The sequence below is a fragment of the Triturus cristatus genome, chromosome 5_1 (genome assembly GCF_964204655.1).
Source record: "Triturus cristatus chromosome 5_1, aTriCri1.1, whole genome shotgun sequence".
Classification (NCBI taxonomy): domain Eukaryota; kingdom Metazoa; phylum Chordata; class Amphibia; order Caudata; family Salamandridae; genus Triturus; species Triturus cristatus.
This window is the reverse complement of record NC_140587.1, coordinates 571177479-571196674: the sequence shown is the minus strand read 5'-3', so window position 1 is coordinate 571196674 and position 19196 is coordinate 571177479. Positions and strand designations below refer to the sequence as shown.

The 19196-nt window shown below is 41.5% G+C and overlaps 1 protein-coding gene across 2 annotated transcripts in view; it reads left to right on the top strand.

Moving 5' to 3' along the window:
• The window catches only part of C5_1H8orf34 (chromosome 5_1 C8orf34 homolog), a 1018772-nt gene that overhangs the window by 840382 nt on the left and 159194 nt on the right, over window positions 1-19196 (top strand). For both annotated transcript variants that reach the window (XM_085605488.1, XM_085605487.1), the window contains exon 11: window positions 6789-6909. In XM_085605488.1, the coding sequence (XP_085461614.1) occupies window positions 6789-6909 (121 nt within the window). The remainder of the gene's footprint in view (window positions 1-6788; window positions 6910-19196) is intronic.

Here is a 19196-nt window from a genome sequence, read left to right as displayed (position 1 = left end):
AGACCATCTCATGCAAATTGGGAAGGGGATGTTAATTGTAAGAAACTGAATTATTAATTGGGGTGGATGGTAAACCCCACAGGTAATAAAATCACTAAGCTCTTAGGTCAGAAAAAGGTTTCAATAATTTAAACCTGAGCTCAACCCCTGGCAGTATTGCACGGGGCAGACAGGCTTAAATTAGAGAAAATGCATGCATGGAAAAGTACAAAAACAGTTAAATTGTCGAAACCAAAACAAAATAAATCTCCAATCTATAAAAATAGAGTGCAATTTAATAAACAAAATGACTAAAACTCAGTAAGAGGAGCCAGTGATATGAATTTAGAAGATTTAAGGGAAGAAGTACCACGAAAAAGCAAAGTGCCAACCAGTAATCACTGGCTCGAATTGACCAGGACCTAGGCTCAATTTCATGCTGACGGTGATGTAGCACAGGGTGGATACACCAATCAGGTTTACCCCGGTTAAAGATTTAACATTCTGACATAGTCTCTGAATTGGAAGTCAAAATCCTCCAGCAGGGCAAGGCAAAACAGGCTGTATTTGGCAAAGTCCCTTCAAAGTCAGAGAGGCTTTAACCGAAGTCCAGCTGAAGCTGTTGGTTTTGGAGGGAAAAGGTTCAAGTGGGAAAAGTCTGATTTGGAGCCAGGAAAAGACCTCTTATTGGTCGGATACTTTTGATGCCTTCTCCAGGTTAAGACTTGCATACTTAGGCTCCTTTTTGGAGCTCAGATTCCTCCAGCAGGTCAAAGCAGGAGGCTGTATTTAGAAAGGTTAGACCATAGTCTCACAGATTTGCCGTGATGGTAAGCTGAACTGAATTTTCAGGCTGCTGAAAGCTTTGAGAAGGACCAACCTGATTTTCACACCCAGCGAGGTCACACATTCAGCGTATTGACTTCTTTGGTTACTCCTGGTCCTCCAAAAGTCTGTAAGTCCAAAGTTTTTCCAATGCCAAATTTTAGAGAGATTCCAGAATAAGTTCTTTTGGACACCACTAAGGCTCCCAGTTCCTCAGGGCCAGCATTTATGGTTCAGGTCTCACTCTAGCAAAGGTCACCAGCAGGATCCAACCTTCTTCCAGTTGCAACTGCTCACTTTAGGAAACAGGCCTTTTGCACCTAAACTATGAATGAACAGGCTTCACCTGTGTCCCTCTCAATTTAATGAATTTCCTGGAATCTCCCAGCTATCCTTCCTGAGCTGATATGGATCACCTGTCCCACACCCAGCACATTCTGTCACAAGGCGTAAGACATTGTTTTGCTTTGGGAGCAGTTTTCACACCTCATTAAGGCCAAGCACTGACAGGGCTACCGCTGTCACACTAATGCAAATCATCCTCCAAGAGCTCCAGGCAGGGAAATGTAACTTTCTAAAAGTTCCTTTTTCTAAATATTTATTAAAAATTAAACTTTGCAATTAGCTTAGATTTTATATAAATATTAAAAATAGTGATTGAATCATTTTTTTAGCTTGTCTCAAACCGGAGATAGCAGAATTAACATTTTAATCTGTACTGTAGGTTTCTCATAGGACAGCCAGAGGTTTCCACAGTGATAATTGCTTTTGGGGACTTATCACAGTAGGCCCATGCCTACATTAAATATCTGTACATCCCACTTTTACATTCTAGACACCCTGCCTTGTGGGCTACAAGGCTTACATAAGGGTGACACATTGATATTTAAAAGTTATGGTTTTCACTCTTAAAAGTGTTATATTAACAGGTTGGGCTCCAGGTTTAAACTACAGCTGCCAGACTGCAATTGTAGTCCTGAAGCCATGCTTTATGGTGTTGTGCTAGTTGATGGCACAATAAGTGCTGCAGTCCACAGGAGACAATAAACTTTCTTTTCCATGTGTGTATTTCTGAACCATATACCATGGCCTTTTAGAAACTTTAAATATGCCAATCATGGATTAGCCAAGTTTTACATATTGTAGGTGTCAGAGTACCTACACTGAGAACTGGGCGGTAGCACCCCAGTGTGTAGAGTCTAAAAAACAGCAACAATATTCAGCAAAAAAATGGGGATGACCATGCAGAGGGTGACTGCTCACATTAATCTATCAAGCTTGCATTGTGGAAGCATTGAAAAGCATTGCTCCAACACTGCTCTAATTTAGGATATCGCTGAAGACGCATCTCTTTAAAGAACCCCTACATTACAATGTATTAACAGTCCAGAAACCAGCTACCTCTTTAATCCCTCGTTGACTTTGTGCTTAACTTTGACCCAATACAGCACTCCTCTTCGTTTTGGCTAGGTGCACTCTATAGAAATACCGCATACGTACATACAATGCAGAGTATCAAGTCTTGTGAGCTCTTTAAATATATTGTGACTGTAATGACCCATGGTGATGATTCGATAGGCTTCATGATATTTTTCAGTATAGAAGCAGCAGTTCTGCCACGAAGGGGTAGGTTTTTTTAAACTATGCAATCACTCCATAGAGATAAAGAACTATCAATTAATGCTACATACAAAACACCTTACTAGACACTGTTTATTTGAAAACAGTCAGAAATGCACAATATATTAGAAGTCATATATCACCTGTGCTTAGTACATTAAACAATTCAGACTAAATACAGACTGTGAATAATGTTTTGTGACACATATGTACATGTGTAACAATGTGCCTCATAAATCACACAGGTGCTATGACAATTGACAATTGGGAACTCAGAATTGGTGGCTCTGCATTAAAATGTCTCTCTTCCTTTCTGGAGGCGAGAGGTCAGGAGGTATGGACTCCCCCCTTTCTGGCCGCAATCGCTAGTCTTAAAGTAGGTGTTCCGCAGGGCTCTATATTGAGCCCCAATCTGTTTAATCTTTATATGTCCCTGCTGGCACCACTGGGCGAAGCATATGATGCTAAAAAAAATTCATACGCCGACGACACTCAGCTTCTTTGTACCTGTGATAAGGGAGAGGACTTCGAGGGTGAGAAGATTAGAGTTTGCCTCACAAAGGTGCTTAAGTGCCTGTAGACAAATCAACTGAAATGTAGTCCGGAGAAGTCAGAAATTATCTTTTTTGGCTCCCCACCCCCAGACGATTGGAGACATTGGTGGCCTGAAAATATGTCACCTCCTCTCTTGGCACAACAGACGGTAAAAAATCTGGGCATCTTGATAGACGATACTCTCTCAATGAAAGCCCAAGTCCAGTTGGTAGTTGGCACATGCTTTGGCTTCTTACGCATGCTGAGAAAATGTCTTCCACTTCTGCCACTTGATTGTAAGAAGACTGTGGTTTAGGCACTTGTTACCTCCAGACTCGACCATGTGAATGTCCTGTACCTGGGCTTCCTGACTGCCTACTCAGTCATGTGCAGGTGGTCCAGAACGCAGCTGCCTGAGTGGTTCTTATGCTTAGACCAACGACCCACATATCCCCGCACCTCAAGATTCTATACTGGCTTCCAGTAAAAATGAGTATCAGGTTTAAAGCTCTGGTACTATTCTTCAAGGCACTTGCCTGCAAGAACCTTGAGCTCATCCTCTCTGAGCCTAGCTTCCATTCCCAGAATATACCGTGCCCGGTTAGTTGGTAGCTCCTTCAGGTTCCTGGGAGCACAGGCCTTTAACTTGCTTCCTCTGTCTCTGAGAACAGTGACTAAGCTAGCTATTTTTAAGAAACTGCTTAAAACCTGGTTATTCTGTCTTTGATCCTCCATTTGTTTTAGAATCACTTGTTAATCATGATTCACTGTGGTGAGGGGTGTCAGTTTGGGTTGTTGGGGAAGCCTGTCTAGCGCCGGGATACATTATTGAGTAGCTGTGTTATATAAATGTATTCATTCATTCATCATTGACTTAGACCAGTTCAGCCTCGATATCTTATCATTATTGAAAACGATTTGGCACTTGTATGAGCAATGGCAGTTGGACATGTCCAAGGACTGAGATTTGTTATTGGTGTCCCCAACACAAGTTGGTTATTACCATCTCAGATAAAAAACATTTAGTCCTAAAGTGCCAGCCTATTGGACAAGAATGAGTTTGAATGATGTCTCCACAATTTGTATGTTAGTGGAGGGAAGCTGCCATCCAGTATGGAACTTCAATGACATTCACACCACTGGGACCCTCTACTAGTTTCCATTCACAGAAAGCAGGAAGGTTAGGCTGGATAAACATGAGACCATTCTCCATGTAAAGCCTGCCCCACTGACTTCAAATGCTGTATAAGAATTCTGAAGAGGAAGGGGAATCAACACCCACTATAAGACAATATTTTTGGTAGTCTTCTCCTGAGCTATGTATGAGATATGCACAGTGGGACACCCTTAGACTCAGTAAAATAGGGGGCAGTATGAGGGACCCCCTTTTAACCCAGAGGAATGGGACACTAAAACCCTAATCTCTGGTGAGCACACTGACCCCTACAGCCCACAAAGACTCTGAAACCCTAATTTAAAGTTGACATCCAGGCACTAAAACTCTCCATTCTGACATTTTTAAGCCCCCCCAAATGGGCAGAGAGAACATATTTTATGTAATCTTTGCCAGGAAAATGCTAGCCAGTGAAAACATTTCCCCCCTCTTTCACAGGTAGTACATTTTGTGGACTGCGGCATATTTTTAACAGATTGATGATATAATTGGATTGTCTCCTGATTTCCTGATTGATTGAAGAGTATTATAAATGTAGGCATTGGTGGGATCACTTCTCCCAGAATACCAAAGTTCTTTTTATTAGTTTATTTGGACTAGGTTAAGCAGGTTCATCCTTCTCAAGGGATTATATATGAGTTTATTTGATTTGTATGTGCCAACATGTAACTCTGCAGCTACATTGAAACACTATTTTTTGAAGCATGAAGAATGGTGTTGTTAAATCTCTTTTGGTGGTTTGTGTAAGGTGTATCACTAGTTTGCACATCTACTTCTCACATTCAGGTCCATACTAAATATTAGAACATTGGAATGTGGAGCACTCCATTGTAGACAATGGAGTGCTCCATGCTTCTACGGGCCGGTAAAGGCCCGCAGAGCAACATTCCAATGTTTTACAAAAGCCTCTCGAAGCTCGAGGGGATTTAAATCCCCTCGAGATTCGAGAAGCCTTTGTTTAATTTGTTAGAACATTCTGCCCTCTAGTGGCAGAATGTTCTAATAGCCTTATAGCCCTTCGTAGCAGGGCTATACCGCTATTAAAGTCCCGCTGCTTTTGTGAAAGTCCCTCTCCTTCGGCTCGGGCCTTTAACGCTGCAGCGGGCCTTTAATAGCCGGTATAGCCCGCTACGGCGGGCTATAATGCTATATTACATCCTGATGACTCAAAATTTATAGTAGGCAATCATACTTAATGATAGTAGCCTGCAAGCAAAGTAAAAAAGGGCTGGCTTAAATTAGCTTAACTGTTAATGCCATGTTAACTGAAATAATGCATTAACATTCAAAGGCTAGTTTTCATGTTGAATCGTTGTTTGAACGAGATGTTTCCCTCTCTTTTTTTGCAGATTTCATATTTGTCCAAAAGCCTTTTGTTACTTAGTGAATAGGCACTTGTTTTGTATTCGACAACTAATTGTGAGATTCTCACTGGGAGGAGAGGAGGCAACAGGAACAATTAGTTATGAGAAGAAGAGTCTGGATCACAGAATGCCAAGATGTTACTTTTTAAGATGTAATGTCTAAAGATCATTATACCAGTCTGTGAAAATGGGGAATGTGCCAATACCCAAGAGTTTACTCAAATTCTATTGGCGGACTCTGGAGACAAAAAGAAAATAATGTAGCAAAATAGAACATTGTTTGTTTATATTAGTGCGTGTTCCTAGAGTAGCCCTCTGATTTCTTCCCCAGCTCTCTTACTGGAGACTTGCCTTTGAGTTTCCAATGCTTTTCTTCATGAGAGGTAGCCTTATTTAGATTTTACTGATTGTCTGCTGATTTTGAACTGACAATACTTTGCAGCTTATTATGCAAAGACTTTATGCTTGTACATTGACTCTCTAATCAGAACTCTTCATTGGATATCTGATCTGACACATGTATTCTCATTATTCCAATTTAATTTAGATTAGGGAATTTTCCTTTATAGAACACAGCAGTTGTATTCTTACATTATTAACTGTGATTTTAACCAATATTGTACTCTATTTATAATAAAATATTAATTGATGGGTTATATTTTAACTTTTGTGCTGGAATCTAAATATTAATATTAAATAAATAAATGATAAAAAATCTAACAAATTAAAAATAAAATCCTTTAATTTACACTAATTCTCTTTATTGACTGTACTAAAGGTTTTTAATAATTGTTGCTACATACCTATGTTGAAGATCGCTCCTTCTCTTTATCGACAATCAAAGATCCATATGACCAGTGACGGGGTTATTAAATGATTACACCCGAACATTAAAGAATGGAATATTAGATTGAACTGTCATCATTATCATTACAATTATTATTATTAGCCTTCATGGGCCTATCTCCGAAATATTAATTTGGGATTGCCCCGATGGATAGTAAAGTTGCAACATATCCTAATGCATCTTGTGTGAACAGTGTTTGCAGCCACCACGTGAGTCAGGAGGCATCATCAATTCTCCTCAAGGTATTGCAGATTAGTTTTTAGAAAGGAAAGAATAACTTTCAGAAGAATAATTCAATTGCATTAAATGCCAAGACATATCAATAAATCCTATACAGCTCAAAATGTCCCTGCATGTAATAATACAACTTCATGCTTTGGTTTTTATACTTTATTGTTTCATTCATACATAAACCAGTTGTTCTTTTGTGTTTTATCTGCTAAAGCGTCAACCTGTTTGGGATTCGGATGCATTGTCTGTCAGAAGTGGAGGATCCCCAAATCAAAAGCTACTGAAGGAGGCTTTAACTGCAAAAGAGCTGAAGAGCATGGAGAAGCATCTTGCAGGTATGTGGCATGTACATTTTCCTTCCCACCATACTGATACTTTTTTGCTTCTTTTGAAATGTGTGGGTTGTATCGAGAAAGGCTGATTCTATTGGTAATCAACTCCATAGCAAAATGTCTTCTTGCTTGCTGAATTAAACATATTCAGTAGATTGATCTCTATCTCTCCCCATTGGGAGCGACATCAAGGGATCAGGCCTTGACCCCCCCCCCCATATTCCTTGGAAGGTAAGCATCGGCTGGAGCCCCTTTCCATACTACAGGCAGGTCCCCCCCACACTCAGACCTTATTGTCTATCATCTCCTTGCAGCTCTGCTTATTATCGTCGCGTCCCTGTGCAGACCCGGTTTCACGGGCGGGACTCCTCTTCCCCAATCTTACTGCCAGTGAGGTCCCCAGCTTGGACCCACAGCATTTTCTCAGGCATTCTGATTCACTTGTCCTGATGATGATCCCATAACTGCTGTTGGGGATGGAAACGTTGTTGACCAATACATCTTAACTCCATTTTATACCTATGATCGATGTGGAGTACTAGATGTTCTTTTTATTGTGACTGTAATTTCGATATCACTAAAAAGTCACTTTACAACTACATGCCTGAGGTCAGCAAATCTCTTGATTTTCAAAACCCCGCCACTTTCTGCTCACTTATGTTTTTTTGTGTTGCCTAATGTTTATTGAATATGTAAATAAATACAATACGTCCCATTTGGACAATAATACACCCAACGCTGATTGCAGTTTTGTGGTTATAATTATATATTTTTCTTGAAAGGGACTGTTGTCTCTAATAGTGTCATACACCAGGGCACACATTTTAAGATAAGAGATAACAGTATCAAGTATGACAACATATCTCTATAATTGAATTGAACCCTACACATGACTTTAAAATGACTTAAACATACCAACTAGGAAAATGGGTAAACAAAAAAACACACATATAGCAACATATCACACTACTGCTGCACCAAACAACGTTGGAGAAAGTAACTTTTTCATAATCAGATTTAATATCATGGTGGACATTTTGAATATTCTTTGAATTACCATCCGTAGGGGTGAGCACCGAGCCTCAGACACTATTCAGCAAAGTGACAACTATCGGAGGGGAACTCTGGCGTAAAAACTGAAAAAGTCACTAAGCAGCTCCCCACTTCCCACCAGGTCCCCTCAGAATGAAGATCATCTCATATTAATTTGTTTAGGATATAAACATTTGAAATCAATAAGGTGCACATCTGTAGGAAACAGAAGGTGGTTGCTGAATTTTACAAAATACAAATCTGTTTATTGCAAGTGTAAAAAAAAAATATGCTGGATTGCTTGTAAAACATACTACCAAGTTATTATCTTCTGTCACTTTCTTAATGAACACACTGAAACATGTTAAAGAAAAATAATAAGTGTGATTTGTGAGGCAAAAACAAATACACCATGAGGTAGTGATTAGATACAAATTGACCAAATGCAGATAAGGTGTTATCAGCATAGCGAATATATGAAATTGGGCTATATGATATCAGGACAACTGGGCAATCCTTCTGACAAGTAATATCTATATCCCATAAACCTGTGTGATATCTAAAATAGGGAGAACCCTACACTGTTGTATCGATCATCAAATGTATCCAATAGATGTTCGCACACACCTCTCAAACACGGAGGGAATGGCGGTCACTTTTCGTGACAGACTATATTCATTTACCATTTTGGGGAAGGTCAAAATACTTCTTCCCACGCGACTACTGATAGTCTGCCACCGACCTTTGCTTGTGTAGTGCCTAGTTATGGGGACCATCGTCACAAACATTAGATGGATTTGCACTAAGGATGGACCGCTGCAGTTCAGACTTCTGACTGACCCAGGTTACATGAACAGGAAAACGCACACAGTCTGCCAGAATGATGCAGCGAAGAACAGGATGCCACATGGTTATTGCGCTGTGGCCTTTTGGCTCTACATTTACGATGTGTTTTTATACAGTTATATTGTAGTGCTAAATACCTTTATACTCCCCCTTGTAATTAGGGCCTTCAGATGATGATCAGTTCGTCCATTAACTTTCATGCAGTGCAAAAGCACATCTAACTTGTCAATAGAATGTGCTAGCGGGAAGAACGTCTGGAATTTCTCTAACCATATTTGCAGTAATCGTGCTTTCATTTTTTTTAAAGTTTTGAAGCTATTTACTAGTGGAGGTGCATGCAGTACATAAGGGCAGATCTAGAAGACTGACAATCTTGTGTCAGAATGTCATATGACTGTTAGACAATCCAGCCTTAGGGTAGTATTCCCCCAAAATGTTATCCTCTTCTCCTCCATTTTACTGAACTTATTTTTATTGTTCTTAAGACTCTGTGCACTTTATTAGTGCTACCCAGTGCTAAAGTGCTTGTGCTCATTCCAGTTAAACATGGTTAGATTGACTTATACGCAATTGGCATATTTAATTTAACTATTATCAATAACCTCATATTTTTCAAAAGAAAAATAGCAAAATGGCCATATGTCTTCTCCAAGCTATTAACCATCCAGGACCATAAAAATATTCCCTACGGAACTAGGTTTACAACGACACCCGCGCAAAACCTCAGAGCTACACTGAATCTAACGTCCTACAAAAATGGCACCATGCTCATTCAAGCAGCTTACAAGGACCTAGAACTATTCGACAAATACTTCTTCACTCTTAAAACCCACCCCATCACCCCATCCAGCATCTTTCAGGACCTAACCACTCCTACCACCCCTTCATCTCCTGATGATCAACGACCCCCTAATACACCCAGAACTGGTGAAAGTAGCATCAACAAACCTATCATCATCATTTCTGTGCCTTATAAAGCCAGTCCATCACCCTACCCAATGTACCTCAGGACTACCTACTCCCACCGCCTCATCAGCACCTCCGGAAGATCTACGACCCTTGCCTCCACCCAGATCCATTGAAAGAAGCGGCAACAACTCACCTCCCTTATCACGCACCGCACCGACTCCCTCATCTAGATCTATCAAGAGAACCAACAACAATGCCCCCCTCTTAACACCTAACATCATCTCTCCCCCTCCCTATTAAGACTCACCCAAAACCCATCCTTACGTCACCTCCAGAAATTTACAAAACGTTATTCTAGAAATCAGAAATATCCTACAACTCGCTGAAAGCTCCCTTTCTACACTTAAACATCTTGAAAAATCTCTAGCAACAGTCAACAAGGTGATAAAATCTATCCACCTACCTCTAACCAATCGATTCTTGCGCACATGCAAACTCCCCAACAACATAACAGACCATGAAATCCAAACACTACTACTGCTATATGAAACTCCTGCTTGCCCTACCACAAATAAAGAAGAATACGCTATTCTCCCAGTCCCCATCAACACAAGCAGAACTTCCCATCCAATACACAGAGAAATAAACCTGAATAACCTTCAATCATTAACCTCTAACACCGAGAATCTTGAGCCAACTTTAAAGATTTCCTCAAACGTGCTCTCCTACTGAATTGCCGTTCAGCCCCAAAACACGCCTCTGACATGCCCGACCTCGCCCTTAACAAGAAAATGGATATAATCATCCTCACAGAAACTTGGCTCAATGAATCATCCTCACCATGCCTACACCTTCTAGTCCCCCCTGACTACAACATCATTAGACTAGACAGAACTCACAAGACAGGCTGAGGCTTAGCCTGCATACATCGTTCCGACATCACCATCTCAAAGTGTTACTCAGAATCCCTCGTCTCTTGTGAATACCTTGACATTTCTGTTAAATCATCAAGTATCCATTCCCACAAACTACATATACTCTACCATCCTCCAGGTTCGAACACAGAATTCACAGAACATCTTATGGAAATCATTACCTCAAACTCTTCCCCTCACTCCAATGACATATTCCTTGGCGATTTCAATCTCCACTGGAATAACCCCTTGGACAAGCAGGTTAACACCCTCAAAACCTTCCTAGCTATCTCAAAGCCGACTCACACAAAGGGTGCCACTCTCAACTGGATCATCTCTAAACAAAATATGATTGAATCGCTCTCAGTTACTCCTTGTGACTGGTCAGACCATCAAATTATCACCTTCCAAATTCCCTCCGCTAACAAGAAATGTTTCTCGCAACAAATCAGGCGAAAACATTGGATAAGAGACACAAATTCCAGACAAAGACAAGAACCCACGGTTCAGCGGAGCCCTGAATGAAGGGAGACGCAAATTTAAATCAACGGAATGGAAATGGAGGCAACATCCCTCCCCCCCATCATCTGAAACTTCTCCTGAAATTGAGAAATTCCTACAATATAAGTATCCTGCAATCAAAAAAAGACTTTCTCAGATCAGAACTAGACAAGGCCAAAAATAGACCAAAGAAACTCTTCGAAATTCTGAAACAACAATCTAACAAATTAGCCAAATCCTCACTCCTAATATTTAAATCACAGCTGAGTAGTGAAGAATTTTCCGCATTTTTCACAGCTAAAACAAACTCCTTCCAACTCGAGCTTAGTACGGTGGCAATTAACTCAGCCACCCCAAAGAGCGGTCAAGCCGATAATTCTGTACTACATGAGCTACCGCTGCCCAAAAATAACTCTCACTGGTCTACTTTCAAACTCTACGATCTCAATGACATCACCACTATTCTAGCGACTACCAAACTCAACAACCACTTCAATAACCCTGTCCCCTCAAATTGCTTACCCCAACTCTTCCATATCATCTCACCTCTCTGGACCAAAATCATCAATGCCTCGCTAGCACAAGGTCACATCCCGGATTGCTTAAAAATGGGCCAAGTCACCCCTATCCTAAAAAAATCAACAGCAGACAACTCCGACCCCAACAACTTCTGACCAATAACCAACATTCCCATGCTAGCCAAGGTCCTGGAAAAATGTGTTCAGCAACAACTGAACCAACGCATCTCGAACTTCAATCTACTGAACATCCACCAATTGGGTTTCAGACCTGGGCATAGCACAGAAACAGCCATCCTGCACTAGTAGATGACGCTCTTCAAGCCCTAAACCACAACAAAACCTGCTTTCTAGTTTTACTCGACCTCTCATCAGCCTTCGATACGGTCAATCACGACAAACTACTAAGAAGACTAGAAAACAGGATGGGTTTATCTGGTAAAGTCCTTCAATGGTTCAAATCCTTCCAGGAAAACAGAACGCAATCGTACATGATCAACAAAAATCTCTCTGTTTCCTCACCTAAGCTACTAGGAATTTCACAAGTCTCCACCCTATCTCCCATGCTATTCAACTTATACGTCAAACCACTTACCGAGCTACTACAGCAGGTGAACATCTCGTTCCACACGTACGTGGATGACACCCAACTGTACATCAAGATCTCTTCTATCGAAGAGATAAGGACAATGAATCTAGCTCTCGAAAAGACCGTCCAATGGCTATCGACCAACTTCCTCAAGTTGAACTCTCAAAAAACAGAGTTTCTCTAATCTCCCCCCCTAATAACTCCACTGAGACAAAGGAGTGTATCAGAATGATCACTGCTCTGAACTGCACGCCGATTTTGGTGGGCTCCTCCATATCACTTGAAATCACTCTGGATAAGAAACTTAACATGCAAAGTCACATCAACCTGCTGGCTAAAAATGCCGTCTTCCACCTCAGCTATCTCAGAAAAATGAAACCATTCCTCGAGACCTCGGACATCAAAACTTCAGTTCAGTCCTTAGTTATCTCAAGGCTGGAATACGGATGTACCACCCTCTCAGGGCTTCCCAAAATCTCAACCGCCCCTCTAAAAGCCTGTCTCAGTGCCTCAGCAAGACTCATAAGAGGATCTAGGAAATATGATCACATATCGCCTCACCTGAAAGCACTCAACTGGCTACCCTACAAAGCTCGAATAAACCTAAAAATGGCTTGCATCACTCACAAGGCACTACACCACAACACCCCCCAGTACCTAGCCCAAAAACGTATCTTATCTGGAGAAAACAGACATTCAAGGAGCGCAGACAAACTACTTCTGAAACCCTCACATTTCAAGAAGACTAAAACTTCCAACAGAGCATTCTCAGGAGCAGTGCCAAAAATATGGAACTCGCTTCCACCATACATCAGAAAAATCTCCTCTACTCCTCTCTTCAAAAAGGAAGCAAAATTGTTCTTGATGAGCAGATTCCTACCTTAAATCCGCACAATCACGACTCCAGCTCTACAGCCTCCTAACTACCTCTACTCTCGGGTCACTAAACCGCGAAGTTAAGACCTACACAAACTTGAATTGACTTATATTGTTCAGAACAATTCTCAATACTGCTATTCTCTGTTACTTTTATATTATGTTTCTTTGTATGCAATGTTCTCCATTAAATGTGTACACCTTGCTCTTTATGTAAAACACTCTGATACCCTATCTTGGGTCTGGTTCGCGCTATAAAAATCTCTAAAAATAAATACAATAAATAAACTGTAAATTTCTTGTAGAGTGGTATACCAAATAACCAGGGCCTGTAAATCAAATGTTAGTAGCAGGCCAGTGGCACTTATTGTGCACCCTCTTATGTAGCACTTTAAAACATGCCACAGGCCTGCCATTGTAGCCGGAATACAGTATTAAAGTGCCATGTCGACTTGGCATTTAAACTCCCTTGCCAAGCCTTAAACTCTCCTTTTATTACATATGTCACCCCTAAGGTGGGCCCTAGGTAGCCCATAGGGCAAGGTGATGTGTAATTAAAAGGTTGGACATGCACTTTTAAGTTTTACATGTCCTGGTAGCGAAAAACTCCTAAATACATTTTTTCCCTACTGTGAGGCTCACCCTTCCAATAAGATAACATTGGGGATTCTTTTTTCACATTTAATATGCTTTAATTCCCCATTGGGAGCAAATAGCTATTTCTTGTTTGGTGTCTATGAAATAGTAGTGCCAAATCCTCTTCAACTGTAAAGTTAGATTTTTTATTACAATTTTGAAAATGCCACTTTTAGAAAGTTGGGATTTGCCTGCCCTTAGCCCTTTTGTGCCTGTAGCCTGTCTTGAGTCACATGACAGGGTATAGCTGGTATTTAGAATTTGTGAATTTCCTCCCGCACAGCCACACAATGTGCCTCTATATGCCATCTGCTGGCATGATGGGGGGATGGAGGGATGGAGCTGAGCTCTGCCTCACTTCCAACTGAATAGAGTGTGCCCTGCCTCCACACAAAGGACTAAATGACACCACATTGTCACTGCAGCCAGCTTGGAGCCAGTGCAGGGAAGTGAGGAAATTCCATGCATTTCAAAGCCACTGTGTAGAAGATTCTCCCACCTTCAAGAACCTGGGCACCAAGGTATAAAAGTAGGACCTCAGACACTTTTTAGTACACATCTGCAGCTGTCGATACTCTGCAAGGAAGAAGGACTGCTGTGCCTGAAGGAGGACTGCCACTCTGCTGGAGTGCCGTTCTGAAGAACTGCTGGATGGCTGCTCTGCTGTTCTTCTCCCGTCTGTCTGGGTACACGGACTGGATCTTATTCTGTTCCAGGACCCTCAGAGTGACTCACAAGGGCTAGTCTGCTGGCCTTTTGTTCATACTCACAGGTTGCAAAAGGCTTCCTCTATCTTGAACTCGCACCTGGATCCAGTCTAAGTTAGTCCTAACCCTCCAAGTGGTTCCCCTCCAGTCTCGGACACTTGAAAGTGGTGCTAAAAGTACCCAGATGGTCAATATCCAAAACTGAGGTTTTAACACATTTTGACCTAAAGCTACTCTGAGAGTCAGGAGGAGACTCAGACCAACCTGCTCGCCTATCCACCCAAGGTGCATCACTGATCAGATTGACTTTACGGCTTCTGCCACTACTTTCTCCTCTGCAGCAGCAAATCCTTTTCAGCAGTCCTTCCCCTGAGTTGTCTCATCCCTCGTGGAACTGTTACTCTCAGGTACCAACTGCAGCCTTACCCTGTTGAAATTTTACCTTCTCAGACACTTTTTCTTAGAATTTCTCCAAAGGTAAGCGCTGTCCGGGCTCAATCCGCTTTGTGGATCCAAACTGCTCTCCATCGTGGTCAGCCATATTTTTCAACTTTGGTCTGCTCTGGTTCAGGTAGATGTCTGCAGTTAGCACTTTGACATTTTAGGTGCCACGTTTCACAAAAAACTTTAAAATTCATAACTTTGGTTCTACTGATTGGATTTTTGTTGTGTGTCAATTCATTAAGATTTACTTTATTTTTCTAAATTGGTTTGAGAGTTGTTCTTGTGTTGTATTTTCTCTTTATTACTGTTTATGTTCTGCATAAATACTTAACACATTGCCTTTAAGTTAAGCCTGACTGCTTTTTGTGCTAAGCTACTCAGGCTAAAGCACATACTAATGTAGTGTTTTCTTGTGGTTCAACATGCAAGTGACTCACACCCCAGTCAACCAATAACCCAGTTTCTCACACTGGCATAAATATCTTATCTTAAATATCATTTACATAAATGTCATTCCTTTAGTGTAGATTTTGTATTATGAACCACAAAGGGCCAATATTTTTGTAGATGATATTTTGGGCACATTATTTATGCCAGGCATTAAGCAAGTGTCCACATGTCTTTAAAACGTCACTCAGCATTCCACTCCATGGTATACAAATGCTCCCAGGAGCTCCATATGCACGCTATTATCGCAGAGATCAGTTAATCCATGAACTAATTTCAGGCTCTGTGGATATTAGCCTCTTACCATTTTTCACAAAAATGCAATTAAATCTACTTCCCTCTGATAGTTTGTCTTGTTTTGGAGCTGACCTGAACTGCAGTGGTTCCTCATTCCTGGACTGGTGTTCCAGAGACTTGCACCTGCCCTTTTTCCAGAGCATCCAGCCATTATGGCCTGAGGTTCACTAGGTGTCCCACTTCTGTTAGGGTCCCTCCTAAAGAGAGATCTTTAGAACCTTCTATCTCTATGCCAGACTAAATAGGGTCATGACCTAACAGTTTTTCTCTAAGGCCAGACTACCTAAAAGCTTCTCACTCTCAGCTCTCTCATGGCAATGAAAAAGCTCTCTAGAAACTTTCTGAAAATGTGCTTTCTAAACAACCTCACCCTTGCAGAACCTCAGCAATCATATCTCTGCAGGCACTGTTAATCACTCCAGATTCAGCTCCAGGCTGACTTCAACCTTCTTTCCTGAGAGGAAAGACCAATTGGTGCTTTTTTCCAGGCTTCCCTCGTGATATCCTGCACAAAGTCCTTCAAAACAGTGCATCTGATATAATATTTTCTGTATGCTTTCCATACATATACATATGGATAAGAGAGCCCTTCAGTTCCACAAGTGCAATAAAATGTATTGTAAATATGCCCTTTGCTGAGAGCTGCACTATATTGGTGAGCCGTATCATATATCACTGGTGGCCTTCAACATTTTGAACATGTGCAGCACCACGGCCAGAGTTGGAGTGAGACACATTTTCTTGTAAAACCTTTGTAAGGTTAGTTGTTCCATTCTAATGTGATGGAAACTAAAGAATCTACACAAAGTCCAGTATTTTTCAAAGTTAACCAACAACTTTATTTGGCATCTTTTTCACAACTGCACAAAGGTTTGCTCCAGAGACATCATAAGTAGTGTCTCTATTTGAGCTTGCTGCATTACGGAACACAATTTAGTTTTCACTAATGCAAGTTTGTAAGATAATCTTTCAACTCTTGCACTGGTGACACACATGTAAGAAACACAGCCATCACTGTTCTTAAGACACTGTGTACTGCAGAAAGTTTGCTTAGACACACAATCAGTTTATCAATTGAATTCTGAGGGCCTCATGAAATACACTATGACTTTTCATTAACATCATTTCTGCATCGTAGGATTTTGATTGATAGTCACAAACACTCGAATATTTCCCTGATGCACATGCAGATCCCAAAACACTTTTTCATATAGTTTTCTTCCATGGAAACAACATAGAAGAATGTCTTTTTTCTAACCCTGGGCGGAAAACTATGCTACGCTCGCGGAGTGTGCGTAGCAGGCGCAACTATGTGCTACGCGAATCGCACATAGCACAGTGCAAAAACGTGTAGCGTAGCGGGCAGTTTTTGCTCGCTCCCGGTCCTCAACGCCGAGTTGGCGACCGCAAGCAAGCAAAATCAATATCCCGGCGAGACTTTTTCCTCATTCGCGATCGGCAACATCAAGTTGCCGATCGCGAGCATGAAAAATAAACCTCCCGGTGAAATTCTCAACGCGTGGAGGTCAGTTTTCTCATTGCGAGTGGTCGCTTATGCTCCTGACCGCTTGCGATGAGAAACTATCAGTCCGCGTTGAGAAAGCTGCCGCTCGAGTACAAATCTACTCGAGCGGCAGAAAACGACCGCTTGCACTGTGCATGCTGTGTACTAGCGTGACGTAGTGGAAAGTGCACTTCGCGTAGCATAGCACAACTACGCAAACTACGCCAAGGGTTACTTTTTTCCATGAATTTTATATATATCTTTGGATGTGAAGCCTAACAGAAGCCATATTTTTCATGAATGTTGAAATAACTCTTCGGTTTATGTCCATAGAACTGTATTGCAGCATTCATATACAGAGAAAAAAACACCACTTTCAACAGAGCAAATGTTAAAATGTAGCCTGTTATGCTTACATTGGGCACAGGTAGAAGAGTAAAAAGGATTCCCTTTCAGAAATTGAGTTCAGCCCTTAACACAAAGCACTGTACTGGCAGTTGGCTTTCTGACCTATGTCTTTTTTCTGACTCAAGGGAGAAGGTTCTCAGGATACCTATGAGACATTTTACCCCAAAAATTTATATTTTCCTGTTGGGAAAATGTTTTCATTTTCTTCACACAATATTGTTTAAAAACTGCTGTTGAGTGAACCAGATTTAGGCTAAATTTCCAACCAAAATGCCTTCTCTCATCTCGAAGTGCCTTTCATACGAAAAGAAAAAAGGCTGAGACTGATGCCCACAAAGTGTATATAGTCTGTTTGTCTGCCTCTCATTCTGTGTCTGAATGCAACATCTTCAAGATGTCAAAAATAACTTTAAAACCAGATAAGGCAGAAAGTTGAGAGGAATGTTGGAGGGCATGAGGTCTGAGGAAGGGAGGAAGAAGAGTAGAAAACTGGAAAGGTTGGTATCCCAACCTGTCTCCCTCTCTCTACCGTATACTGCTAAAGACCACAGAGGTGTTAAAGGTAAGAAGCAATAGAGACAAATGTCATTATTGATGTCACTGAAGACAGACATCAAGATTACCGATTACAACATCAAGATCATCAACTCCGACCTGCTAGCCATCCAGTGAGGGATCGACATCCTTACATCGTCGACACACAGACCGGTCATCTTTGATATCAAAGAGGTGCCACCATACATCACCATCAACGTTGAAGATACTGGGGTCACTATAAGTACATACAAGGACAATGTCAAAGAGAAAGCATTGCACCCATCAACCATATCACCGTCATCATTAAAAAGACACTAGTCTCCTTTGGCCTGATCACTGTTGCTGTCAAACATACAAAAATTGACTGCATCTCTATCTCAAACCTTTAAGACCTGGTCGATATAACTTTCCAAAGTGCATTCTATCTATTCTACAGCTTTTCAGGTAATGATGATTTCCTCACCTGTAAAAGAACATGCCAATGCCACCCATCCTGGCCAACAACAGGCGACATCTCCAGACCCAGCAACCTTGCTGTATCATCCAATTAATCTAATAATCCCATTCAAAAATCCTCTACAGATTCCTTTAATACCTCTGGATTTCACTTCCAAGGAAAATTTCAAAGGCCACTTTAATGTCTTCTTTAAGTAAGTAGAAACCATCTTGTCCACAGACACCTAAAAGTACATCACCTCAGAGCTCAGCACTACTCTAAGGGTCTGATTATGACTTTGGAGATCCTCCCGTGGGCCTTCACGCCAGCGCCCCGTGGGAGGACTGCCACAGCTGTACTCACACCGCTCACCAGATTTACGATTGTAATCCTTTACGGGTGGGCAGTGCTGCAGAAATGTCACGGCGGTGCACGTCTAAAGGCCAATATGTGAGCCTCAGATAGGCACCTCTGTGACACTGCCACAGCACGTTCCTGCTCAATGCGGCATGCACTATTTGATACATACTGCACCATGCAGGAACTGGGGTGCACATCTACAGGGGGCACAACGTGTGCCTCCCTGCATGCACCCCCAGGCCCAGAAGCACAACGGCTTTGTTGCCTCACTGCCAGCCTTTTCATGGTGGGCTTACTCCCATGGAAAGGCTGGCGGGGATGCAACTCGC